This window comes from Narcine bancroftii, chromosome 8 (assembly GCF_036971445.1).
Source record: "Narcine bancroftii isolate sNarBan1 chromosome 8, sNarBan1.hap1, whole genome shotgun sequence".
NCBI lineage: Eukaryota > Metazoa > Chordata > Chondrichthyes > Torpediniformes > Narcinidae > Narcine > Narcine bancroftii.
In genome coordinates, this window is record NC_091476.1 from 19,272,678 (window position 1) to 19,286,087 (window position 13,410).

The 13,410-nt window shown below is 39.1% G+C and overlaps 1 protein-coding gene across 1 annotated transcript in view; it reads left to right on the forward strand.

Moving 5' to 3' along the window:
• Positions 1-13,410, forward strand: part of LOC138741678 (uncharacterized) — an 85,796-nt gene that overhangs the window by 27,890 nt on the left and 44,496 nt on the right. Inside the window, exon 2 of the mRNA XM_069896015.1 lies at positions 9,452-9,558. Within this exon, the coding sequence (XP_069752116.1) occupies positions 9,521-9,558 (38 nt within the window). The 5' untranslated portion in view covers positions 9,452-9,520. The remainder of the gene's footprint in view (positions 1-9,451; positions 9,559-13,410) is intronic.

Sequence of the window (13,410 nt, forward strand, 5' to 3'; positions counted from 1 at the left end):
AATTATGATCTTTCCATTAAAATAAAATTGCTCTTCTGGCCAACAAGGTAGTAAAGGCTACAATCTGATGTGCAGAAGTGGGAACTCGACCCGTGTCTGGAAATATAATTCCAAAATTGACAGTCAATGGATTACATTGCAATCTAATAGCCAGTATAATTGACAAAGTCTTGAAAATATCTGTCCAATTCTTCTCCGGTTTTGTTATATGACGCTAGTTATTTAGATAAGACAAATAGTTGAGTTGCATGCTTAACAATTAGAGCACACACACAGATCACAACTGCACCATCTGGACAAATCAAACAATACATTAGTCACTGTTATAGTTTTAGTTACATTTCTGCAAAACATTGCCTTTTCCAAAACCACGCCATATCCATAACAACCTCTGACCTCACCTCTCTTCCAAGAGGCTTAAGGATTTTTACGACACAGGGAAGTCTAATGGTCACAAGCCAAATATGTGCTTATTTAAACTGATGGCTTCCTCCAGCAGCTCTTCTTGAGTAATTGAATACTTGTTTTTAACTTGGTTATTCTTTTTAAAATATTTTATTTACAATTTTAAATCATGTGACAATAGTTATAATTTATCGATGCAAACATTATATAATTGAATAAAACCTCCCTAATCTTCCTCCTCTCTTACCCACCTACAAAGAAAGAAAGAAGGAGATAATTACTAAGAACAATCATAATCAACTTTTTAGCTGTGGAAACCGAGACATCCGCCAGAGCAGATTGGGAGATTAAATTTTAATACCCAAGAGTTTTTAAATATGGGCTCCATACTTTTACAAAAAAAGATATTTATCCCTCAAATTATACATTATCTTTTCTAAAGGAATACAAGATTTCATTACAATATGCCATCTTTGCATTCCTGAAACTAAATCAGATTTCCAAGTAATAGCCAAACATTTTTTAAGAAACAGCCAAAGCCAATCGTAAAAATTCAATTTGGTACATAGTCAATCTCAACCCTAAAGCAATCAACTTAATGCCCCCTAATAAAAATAACATTGGATCAAACGGTAAACTTACTTTTCATACTCACTCCAAAAACAATTTAACATAACCAAAAATTCTTAACGTTAGAACAAATACAAGTCAAGTGAAAAAAGTACTTATTTTATATTGTACCCATCTATATCTTACATTTATAACCTTAGTCATACTATCCTTACACAAATTTCTCCAAACATTTTCATCTATCTATTTAAATCAAGTTCCCATTTCATTCTTGATTTATTAACATTCAGTTTAGGCATTTTATTTTGTAATAATTTAAACATCTCAGAGATAAATTTATTTGATTCTTCTGTAGATTGATTGATCTGTAAGCAATAGTTCTAAAGCAGTTTGTCTAGGTAATTTTAAACTATGGCCTAATTTCTCCAACAAAAAAGTTTTAACTTGATAATAACAAAACAAAAGTATTATCAGGAACTTGAAACTTCTTCATTTGATTGAAAGATTAAAAACTTCCCTGCTTCAAAACAATCTTCAACTTTTTAAATCCCCAATTGATTCCATATTTTCAAAAACTGATTATTAACAGTAAAGGGAAAAAGTTTATTCTGATATAAAGGCATCTTCACTGAAATCTTTCCCTTCCCATCTATCTGATAATCAATTTTATTCCATATTTCAATTAAATGTTTCAAAATTGGTGGATCGATGCCACTTAATAATTTTGAATTCCACTTATAAAATAAATTCGGCCATAAACTTCGGCCATAAATTTTATCTAACTCTATGTTGGCCCAAATAGAAGATTTATTCAAATCAAACATTACATTAATAAATTTCAATTGTGTAGCTTAGTAATAATTCTGAAAATGAGGAGGTTGTTGACCACCTAATTCAAATTTCCAAGTTAATTTCTCCAAATATATCCTATTTATTTTCCCCTTCCATAAAAAAAATTCTTACAATTAAATTAAAGTCTTTAAAAAAATCTTGGGGGAGTCTCTAGAATTCAATTTTCTCCAAATATCCACCAAATTTAACTCTTCCATTAATATCAATATTCTTTTAGCCATTTTTTTTTAACTAAAGATTTTGTAGATTTATTTAAAATTGGATCTAAACAACAATTAAAATCTCCTCAAATTATTATATTTCCATCAACTTGTACCAAATTTTTAAAAAAAGCATCTTGAATAAATTTTTCATCATCTATATTAGGAGCATAAATATTCATAAAAATCCAAGATTCTGAATAAATTTAGAATTTACTAATACAAATCTACCAAAAGGGTCAATAGTTGTTGACTGTAATTTAAATGGCAATTTTTAATTAATTAAAATGGATACTCAGACCTGTCCTACCCATTCTCTTTTCAACTTTTGATGTTCTTTCTCAGTAAAATGCGTTTCCTGTAAAAAAGCAGTATCTACTTTCAACTTTTTAATATGAGCTAAAACACTCTTCCTTTTAATTGGATTATTGAGCCCATTCACATTTAATGTAATGTAATTCAAACCTTGATTCCAATATTTTAATTTAAAAATATATTAAACTCTCCTCTCCACCCCAGGTCATCCCAGCTCCACAGCTAATTTTCAAAACATGCCATCTCCAAGATAGAAAGAAACCCCAAAAGTAAAAAAACAAAAGCACTGATTAGATCAGCGCTAACTCCCTTAATAATGAGAAGTGGCCCTCGCCACTAGTGGCACAAGGCCTCAGAAGAGGAAAGCGGAAAGAAAAAAGAACACACCTCCCCAGACACAATATCAAAATTTATATAATATTGAAGTCCAAGGTGAAGCAGAAAGTGCTGTGAGTGATTTTCCTGAAATGTTGAAAAAAATTATTGATGAGGAAGGTTATTTGCCAAACCAAATATTTAATGAAGATAAGACTGGCTTATTTTGCAAAAAAAAAGCCTGAAGGGATCTACATTTCAAAAGAGGAAAAAAGTCCATCATGGCATAAGGCAAGGGTTCCCAACCTGGGGTACATGTACCCCCAGTGGTACATTTGGACTTTTCAGGGGGTACATTGGGTCTGTGAGAATAACCACTACTGTACAATACATGGTGTTGTAATCTGCAGTCAGATTACACAATGTCGTGTTTTTTTTATCCTTAATTTTTAGGGGTACATGGGAACCTATAAAAATGCCCAAGGGATACAGAGGAACAAAAAGGTTGGGATCCCCTGGCATAAGGCATCGAAGGATAGGCTTATTGCTTGGACTAAAACATTGGGGATTTCAAGCTCAAGCTTCTGCTTGTGTATGGCTCCCTAAATCTGAGGGCACTTCATCATATCATTAAGGCATCTCCCCCTGTTATTTGGAAGTCAAATGTTGAGGCTTGGGTTACAATTGCCATCTTTGGAGATTGGTTCTTGAACCATTTTGTCCCTGCCGTTTAACGTTATTGCTTGGCCAAGAAAATTTCTTTCAAGATTCTCTTGTGCTTGACAATGCATCTGGTCATCCAAGCACTTTAGATGACCTTCACCTAACGTAAAGGTCATATTTTTACCTCCCAACACCTCATTGCTACTTCAGCTAATGGATCAGTGAGTTATCACCTCCTTTGTGGCCTATTATTTACGGCGAACTTTCTCACAAGCAGTCAGGGCTATCCAAGATGATGTGGTGAGCTTGAGTTCTGGAGGAATGATAACATCTATGATGCCATCAAAAATATTGCTGATTCTTGGATGAAGTGAACCAGTCAAATATGAAAGGAATGTGAAACAAATTGTGTGCCCCCGATTCACGAATGCTTTTCAGGGGTTTACAGCTGATGATATCGCTGACACCAGACAAGTTGTGCTTGATATTGGTGATTAACTGGAGTCAGACATCAGTGAAAATGATGTCGTAGAATTACTCAACTCCCATGCCAAAGAATTGACCAATGAAGACCTTATGGAACTAGAGCAGCAGATGATAGCATTGGAGGAAGAAGACTGGGACCTATAAACTCCAGAACCGAAAACGTTTTGGATGAAAGAGGTAGCTGAAACTTTCTGTCTCATTGAAGCCGGGATGGCAAAATTAGAAGAGCAAGATCCTAACACAGAGAGGTTCACTAAAGTTTACTGAACAGTAACCGAGGGCTTCAACTGCTACAAGGCCACTTATAACGAGAAAAAGAAAAGCTCTGTACAAACCTCCCTTGATGCCTACTTCATGAAATTGACTCCAGTTTTATATGCATAGAAAGGTAAAATATATTTACTAAGACAAACATTTGACTGACTGATGCTAAATAAGAACCATATGTACCTGTTCTGACTTGACTACAAATTTGACTTTAAGACAGACTTAGGAACAGATTTCATTCATAACCTGGCGACTGCCTGTATACTATTATAGTTTTTTAATGAGTACCTGCTTGGCTGAAGCAAGTAAGATTTTTGGTGCATTTATATATTGTATAATGTGGTTGATTATTGCTCTCCTCTAAACAACATGTTGCTGTCTCTCATAGTACCAATGTATTTCATTTATGTTGTCTAAGTGCCTGATAGAGGTTTATTGTCTCATCGTGATCAATTTTGTTCTTCTGGACTGGAATTTTGAGCCCCCATAGGCAGAGCTTTTGATTTGTAATCCACAGTGGATACTTTGAAAATTTCTTTAAAATCTCCCACATAAATATATGATAGTTTTTAGACAACTTTTGTCATCAGGTTAGATGTCGTAGGAAGTGGTCTGTGAACCACTATTCTGGTATGTACCGCAGATGATATCCAGAGAGGATTTTCTTACCACAAGTGTTCTTGAATACTTTTTGCTTCAATTCATCCTTGATCTGCTACAACCACAACGGTGGAATTCTAAACCTGCTCCCCCCTTTTTTTTTTTTGATGATCCACTATGATTTCTGTGACCTGCAGTATTAAACCTCTGCACTCTCTACACTTTCAGCATTTGGAAAGGAAATCCTTCCCTTGCACTCAAGACTAATTTTTCCATTGAACCCAACATCCTCACTTCTTTCTATAGCACTCTTTAATTGATGCTCAGTAGACGCAATGCTTGTACAGATTCTTTTATTGTCTAAAGTACCCCATGCCTCTGATGTTGTCTTACTCAAGCCAAAGGAATGGGCCTATTGAGCCCATTCCTGTGAAGACACTCTTTTACAGTTCCACAACAAAAATGTGGAAAGCAAAGCTTCATATATTATATATATCTTTACATATATACACACACAACTTATTGCTCATTTCTCTGCTTTCGCCTCAACATTTCCTTCCACTGTTAATAACATTACCTCCCTGAATTGACTGAATCTTACTGGCTGAGGACCTGGGACTCAGAGTTACACACCTGCCAATACTTCCCTTGCTGGACCACATGGAGTCCATAAGCAAAGCACATTCTTTCTGGGAGATCCAGCATTAAATTGATGAATTGTCTCTCAGATAGTGCAGGGAGCAGGGTCTGAGACCCATTGATTTCAAAGGTTTCATTGGGAATATTGGGGTGGGGTGAATTAAGGATTTTTTTCTCTCTTATTTCTTTCGATAAGGTTTTTAATTATTTCCAAGCCTTTCACATGTTTTATTTATTTTATTTGTCAATTTATTTTAATAATATCCTTGTTAATAATTGTTTAGTTCAGTCTTAATAATTTGTAACCAGAGGGAGATGTCAAGGCATAATAACTGTTGAAAAACTTGTTAATAGTTTTGACCAGTGACAAAGCTCTGCCTTAGCTCATCTGTCAAACTCTGTCAGTAGTATCCAGGAGATAGAAACTTTGTATGATGTTGTGAAAGTCACCTGCAGGCCTTTCTACCAATGTTGGCTCATCATATTTGGCCCAATTAAATGCAGGCATGCAAAGGTTAGAGGTGACAATGCTGGACATGATTCAAGACTAACGAGATCCAGACAAATAGTTTTCAGTCTGATGACGAATGGACAGCATTCTGAAATGTTAAGTTTCTCTCTCCAGAGATGCTGCTTGACATTATTTTCATCGCTTTTCATTAACCTGATAGAGATTTATAAAATTATGAAAAGAATAGATAGGATTGACAGTTAAAATCTTTTTTCCTAGTTATCCTAAATGTCAAATAGTTATCCAAAATGTCAAATATTAGAGTACCTACAGTTAAGATGAGGGAGGGAAAGTTTTCAGGAGATGTGCAGGGAAAGCTTTCTGCAAGAGAGTGATAGCTACCTGGAATGAGCTGCTGGGGCTAGTGCTGGAAGATGACATGATGTTAGCTTTTAAGAGGCTTCAAGATAGATACGTGACAATGCAGGGAATGGAATAACATGGTGCAAACTTGGTAGAGTAGAGAGTGGAGACAGCACTCGTATGAAGGTTTCAACCGCCTGGTCCTAATGCTGACAGCTCCATATAGGCTTTAAATGGCTGGTTAAAGGAGCCAACTTTTTTTTAAAAGTAAAATACTGCCACCGCACAGTCAGTGCTGAAGATGGTGGAGTCTGTGTGTCACGAAGGGTTGCAGACTTTGCGGAGTCGCGGGCTGGTGCAGAGCATCAGAAAGAGGGAGAACACCCCGGTTGAGAAGGAGAAGCAGAGGCGATGACCATACAGGACTGTGACCATGGCGATAAAGGACACACAGAGGTTGCAGGGAACTTGTGGATGGAGGATCCACAGACTATGGGTTGTTGGAGACTGGCTTCATGGGAACCAGGTATCAGAACCAGGATTTGAGAGGGTGTGATGAGGATGCTGAGGGCAAGAAGGGCTTCCAAAGGGCCTCAAGCACTGAAGGCTTCCTGATTGTACTGGAGATTTGGATCTGGAGCGTGAGTTGCTGATGGATCAAACAGGAGTCTGTGTAGCTGCAGAGGCTGAGGGAGTGCTAGAAGTGAACCCATGGACACTCAATGACCCTGAATGAACTCTCTTTTGCTTCTCTTTCTCTTGTACTGTAAGGGATGCTGGGTAATATTAATGGCAACTTTGTCTTACGGCAGGCAAAAGTGGAAGTATATCATGTATATTACATTTTTAAAGTATTATTTCTTGATAATAAAAGGATCCTGAACCTTTAACCTTGATATGGATGAATAAATGTAGTTTAAATTGGACTTCGTATTCAATACAGATATTGTGAGCCGAAGGACTTGTTTCTGTGATGTACTATGGTCAATAAATTTTAGATTTCCAACATAAGCAATATTTTGTCTTTGCTATGCATTTGCGCGTTAGTGTCTCAGAATAATTCCAGCTCCCCTGCCTCTGACGTAATACAGTGCCAGAATAGAAAGTTTACTGGTGAATAATTCTACCATTTAAATGATGGCATGTTTCTACATTATATTATCTAAGCCCGTTCCTGTGATAATATCAAGCCACGTGTAATACCTATTAGAGAATAAGTTTAGCTCTAGTATTATTGGTTAAATGGTCATGAGAATAATTTAGTGGTTACTATTAATGGATTGGTTACTCTCCAGTTTCTTTGTAAATAGCCACAGAACAGGCTTATCTCTTCACTGTGAGACTGCTCCAGTGGGGTTACTGTTAATGCCACTGAACTGTTTATAGAGAAAACCTCCAAGATATTATTTAAATAGACTTTCTCTTTTCTTCATTCTCACAGGGTCTTTGTTAGTCTAATTATGCCAGTTTTCCACGTGAATGCCCTCAGGCAATCACTGATCATTCTTTATGGGGGAAAACGGCAACGAAATGTGCTCTGGAATAGAACAGAGAAGACCACATTTATATCATCTCTGCCAGTTCTAAGTACAAAATTGATTAGCTCAACATGGTTTATACTTTTTAAATTCCACCTTGTTGGCTTGTACTGACAGCCAGAGCCTTGGATGCATTTTCATTTTGATTTAGATTTTCACTAGGATTAATTTTATTCTTTGCTGCTGGTTACCAGCAGAATGGGTAATTCCAAATCAGAATCAGAATTTATTGTCATGAACATGTCACAAAATTTGTTGTTTTGCTGCAGCATCCGAGTGCAAACATTAATATAAGCCACCTGACACAATAAGTACAAACAGTGCAGGAAAAAGTCAAAGTAAGGTAGTGTTTGTGGTTCATTGACAATTCAGGAATCTGATGGCCAAGGGAAAGAATCTGTCCTTGTGCCACTGAGTTCTTGCCATCAGGCTCCTGTATCTTTTTTCCTGATGGTAGCAGAGTGAAGAGGGTATGGCCTCGGTGATGGGGGTCCTTGAGGATAGAGGCTGCTTTCTTAAGACATTGCCTCTTGTAGATGACCTCGATGGAGTGAAGTCTGGTGCCCATGATATCGCAGGCAGAGTTAACAACCCTCTGGATTTTTTTCTGTCCCTGAACTGGCTGTCAATGCACCATCACCAGTGCGCAAGTTAAAGATGAACAAGATTCTTTTTAATTTAAATGTAAAATATTTATGCTTATCACACTGCAGTCCAGTTGCTGAGGTTAATATTGTGAGAACCATTTGCTGGAGTGGCTTTAGAAAAGCTAAATATGCAAGATGGTCTGAAAATCAGATTAAATCTAGTTTTAATCTCCAAGTTATTACTGGTTTTATGATATATGCTTAGGCAACCTATGAAAATATCGTTTTCACACATGGAAGTAGTACTTCTGCAGAACAACATTATTGATTAATTAATTGCAAACTTGGACCCAGTTGAACTATTTTAAATATTTAGGCAAAAGAAGAAAAACCATAAAAACAGATGTGCAGAAAAGGAGTATTTCTGTGAATAGGCTGGGAAGTGGAAGCTGAAATGATGACGAGGAGAAGGCACTAACTTGTTTCTCACAAAATTTTAAAACACAGAGGATGGGGAGGCGGAGGATGGGAATGATAATGCCCCAGGTGCCAGCCTGAGGGGGAAGCCAAAATTGGAAAAATAATAAGGATCCCAGAAAGTAAACATGAGGAGGCTAGTGCAGTTTTGATGCACTCTCTGCAAGGAAAAAAAATGTCCGAAACCACGCTAGTTTTTTTTTCATGTTTTTTTTAGGGTCAGTTTTTTCCTTTGATTCGATCATTACTTTTATTACATTTTTCAATTCTAAGACATAATAAAATATTGATTAATCTGTTTCAGGGAGCCCGTGCAGTTCTATATTCAAAATGAGCAGACCAAGCAAGCAAAAGTTTTGACAATATTAAGTGGAGTTCTTGAAGTTTGGGTTTATATTTGTTTTCCATGATGAACGTGCACCTTTTTGCCTATTATGCCAACAGACTTTGACAAATTAATTAATGAAAGCAGGCTGTCTTGAAGCTCATTTGAGGGTAAAATATCCTACCCATGTCAATTTGAAATTGGAATATTTTCAATCGTTGAAAGAGAATTTTGAAAATAGATTAAAAAAAAAACACTTCAAGATTTGCTGCACAAACTACAGCCCTGAATCGTACCCTTGAAGCTATGAAATTTCTCTGCTGATAGCAAAACATGGGAAGAATCGTACGATTGGAGAGGAACTGATTAAACCACAATATCTTTGTTTCTCAAAACAGTTCTGCAGAAGGATGACACAGATGTCCGAGCAATGCCATTGAGTATTAATACTGTCTGCAACAGAATAGATGACATGGATCAAGATGTTGAAAAATCAAAGTTTGAGGTAATTAATGCTGCTACAAAGATCATTGTTGACCATTTGAAAGTGTTGGTTACCGACTTCAATGATAGATTTTGTGATTTAAAGGCAATGGATGTTCTCTTTTGGTTAATTCAGCCATTGCTGGTGGACTTATCTGAAATTTCATTGCAATACCAAGAGGAGTTATCTGAGTTGAAACTTGATGAATCTGTGAAAACTCTGTTCAAAGTGAAAGGAACCATGATGTGGCTGTCTAACAAGATCGAAAAGAAATACCCAAATTCGACTACTGTAGCAAGGGAACTATTGATACATATTCCATCATCTTATTTAGTAGAATGTGGCTTCAGTGCTGTTAGTGATTTGCTACAAGCTAAGAGAAACCGACTGGAAATTTCAAAACGTGGAGATTTAAGGATGAAACTAACAAAATTAGTCCCTCAAATTAAAAAAAAAAATTGGCAGCCAGCATCAGGGGCAAGGTTTCCACTGGTGATGACAAATGTTGAATGTGTGTTTGAGATGGTTGACATATTGAAGTAGTAGTTGAATATGAAATAGGTGTTCCAGTGTATTCCTGATCTTAATTGCATTGAAATACACTTGTAGTAAATGATTTAATTAAAACTTCTTTTGAATATATTGTAGCTGCGTGCTACTTGAAAGAAGACACATACATATAGTGGAGTCAAGTTAAGTTCTGAGTTTTATTAGGGGTCAGGCCCAACTTTTATACTTGCACTGTTCCCACCATGACCCCCCCTTGGCTGACGTCATAACGTGCATAACAAAAGCGAGTTTCCCACGTGCGTGCATAACATTGCCTTTCTTCCCCGCGTGCTATCCCTGCCTGTTGGTTGCGCAGCAAGGCCAGCACCATTTTTGGTGCTATTCACCTGCCGATTCACTTGTTGGGGCCACTGCACGGGCTGCTGGTCTTTGGTTGGGCTTGCCACCTGGAGTGCTGGTTGCTGTGGCGGTGGGCCGCCATAGTATAACTTTTCCACTAATGGTGGGGCATATGTTTCTTTGAAAAATTAAAGTGGGGCCTAGGGCAAAATAGGTTGAGAAGCACTGCGCTACATAGTACTGTAATGTTTCATACTTTGTAAGCACAAAAACAATAACAATTAACTGTAGTTTCAGTGGTTATAATGAAGAATTTTGAGTGCAGACAGGTAAGTGCTCCCGTCGGGAAAGAGATACAGGACATCAGAACCAGTAGCTATCAGCAGCTTCTTCCAATGACCAATGAGAATGTTTAACGAGCAAAGAAACTGCTCACAGTAACCATCTGAGACCCTCATATTCACAAAGCAAAATCTATCTATCTATCTATTTATTTATTTATTTATATGACTATTTGTCCTGCATATCTGTTGCTTGCTTCTGAGAGTTATGTCTGGTTGTGTGTCTGCATGTTTTCAACTGGGACCAGAGAACGCTGTTTCATCCAAAATGAGTGGTGGACTAGCCTCGCCAAACGAACCCAGCTCAGCGCGGACATTGGCGACTTCAGGGGTTTCTACGAGGCTCTAAAGGCTGTGTACGGCCCCTCACCCCAAGTCCAAAGCCCGCTGCGCAGCTCAGACGGCAAAGTCCTCCTCAGCGACAAGATCTCCATCCTCAACCGATGGTCAGAACACTTCCAATCTCTTTTCAGTGCCAACCGCTCAGTCCAAGATTCCGCCCTGCTCCAGCTCCCTCAACAGCCCCTAAGGCTAGAGCTGGATGAGGTTCCCACCCTGGATGAGACATATAAGGCAATCGAACAACTGAAAAGTGGCAAAGCAGCAGGTATGGATGGAATCCCCCCAGAAGTCTGGAAGGCTGGCGGCAAAACTCTGCACGCCAAACTGCATGAGTTTTTCAAGCTTTGTTGGGACCAAGGTAAACTGCCTCAGGATCTTCGTGATGCCACCATCATCACCCTGTACAAAAACAAAGGCGAGAAATCAGACTGCTCAAACTACAGGGGAATCACGTTGCTCTCCATTGCAGGCAAAATATTCGCTAGGATTCTACTAAATAGAATAATACCTAGTGTCGCCGAGAATATTCTCCCAGAATCACAGTGCGGCTTTCGTGCAAACAGAGGAACTACTGACATGGTCTTTGCCCTCAGACAGCTCCAAGAAAAATGCAGAGAACAAAACAAAGGACTCTACGTCACCTTTGTTGACCTCACCAAAGCCTTCGACACCGTGAGCAGGAAAGGGCTTTGGCAAATACTAGAGCGCATCGGATGTCCCCCAAAGTTCCTCAACATGATTATCCAACTGCACGAAAACCAACAAGGTCGGGTCAGATACAGCAATGAGCTCTCTGAACCCTTCTCCATTAACAATGGCGTGAAGCAAGGCTGTGTTCTGGCACCAACCCTCTTTTCAATCTTCTTCAGCATGATGCTGAACCAAGCCATGAAAGACCCCAACAATGAAGACGCTGTTTACATCCGGTACCGCACGGATGGCAGTCTCTTCAATCTGAGGCGCCTGCAAGCTCACACCAAAACACAAGAGAAACTTGTCCGTGAACTACTCTTTGCAGACGATGCCGCTTTAGTTGCCCATTCAGAGCCAGCTCTTCAGCGCTTGACGTCCTGCTTTGCGGAAACTGCCAAAATGTTTGGCCTGGAAGTCAGCCTGAAGAAAACTGAGGTCCTCCATCAGCCAGCTCCCCACCATGATTACCAGCCCCCCCACATCTCCATCGGGCACACAAAACTCAAAACGGTCAACCAGTTTACCTATCTCGGCTGCACCATTTCATCAGATGCAAGGATCGACAATGAGATAGACAACAGACTCGCCAAGGCAAATAGCGCCTTTGGAAGACTACACAAAAGAGTCTGGAAAAACAACCAACTGAAAAACCTCACAAAGATAAGCGTATACAGAGCCGTTGTCATACCCACACTCCTGTTCGGCTCCGAATCATGGGTCCTCTACCGGCACCACCTACGGCTCCTAGAACGCTTCCACCAGCGTTGTCTCCGCTCCATCCTCAACATCCATTGGAGCGCTTACATCCCTAACGTCGAAGTACCCGAGATGGCAGAGGTCGACATCATCGAGTCCACGCTGCTGAAGATCCAGCTGCGCTGGATGGGTCACGTCTCCAGAATGGAGGACCATCGCCTTCCCAAGATCGTGTTATATGGCGAGCTCTCCACTGGCCACCGTGACAGAGGTGCACCAAAGAAAAGGTACAAGGACTGCCTAAAGAAATCTCTTGGTGCCTGCCACATTGACCACCGCCAGTGGGCTGATATCGCCTCAAACCGTGCATCTTGGCGCCTCACAGTTTGGCGGGCAGCAACCTCCTTTGAAGAAGACCGCAGAGCCTACCTCACTGACAAAAGGCAAAAGAGGAAAAACCCAACACCCATCCCCAACCAACCAATTTTCCCCTGCAACCGCTGCAATCGTGTCTGCCTGTCCCGCATCGGACTTGTCAGCCACAAACGAGTCTGCAGCTGACGTGGACTTTTTACCCCCTCCATAAATCTTCGTCCGCGAAGCCAAGCCAAAGAAAGAAGACTTGTGCAATTAGATGACAATGAATTTGACTTGACTTGTTTTGAGTATTTTCTGCTTTTTCATCTATAATATAATACAAGTTTGAGTGTTAAACTAACACAAATTATCTTAAATCTGGTCTTGCACTTGGTTTGAAATGTCATTTAGGGGTGAGTGCGCCATGAGAAGGAACTGCCTTCTTTCTTAATTCACGGTCTATTCCCTCAACCCTTGAAAAAAAGATATCAACTAAAAACATTGATGCCCATTTCTCTCCATGGATGCTCTAGTTTCTCCAGCTTCGCTTTGGAAAATATTGGTTTATATTTGACATATTAACGCAAGCTTTTGT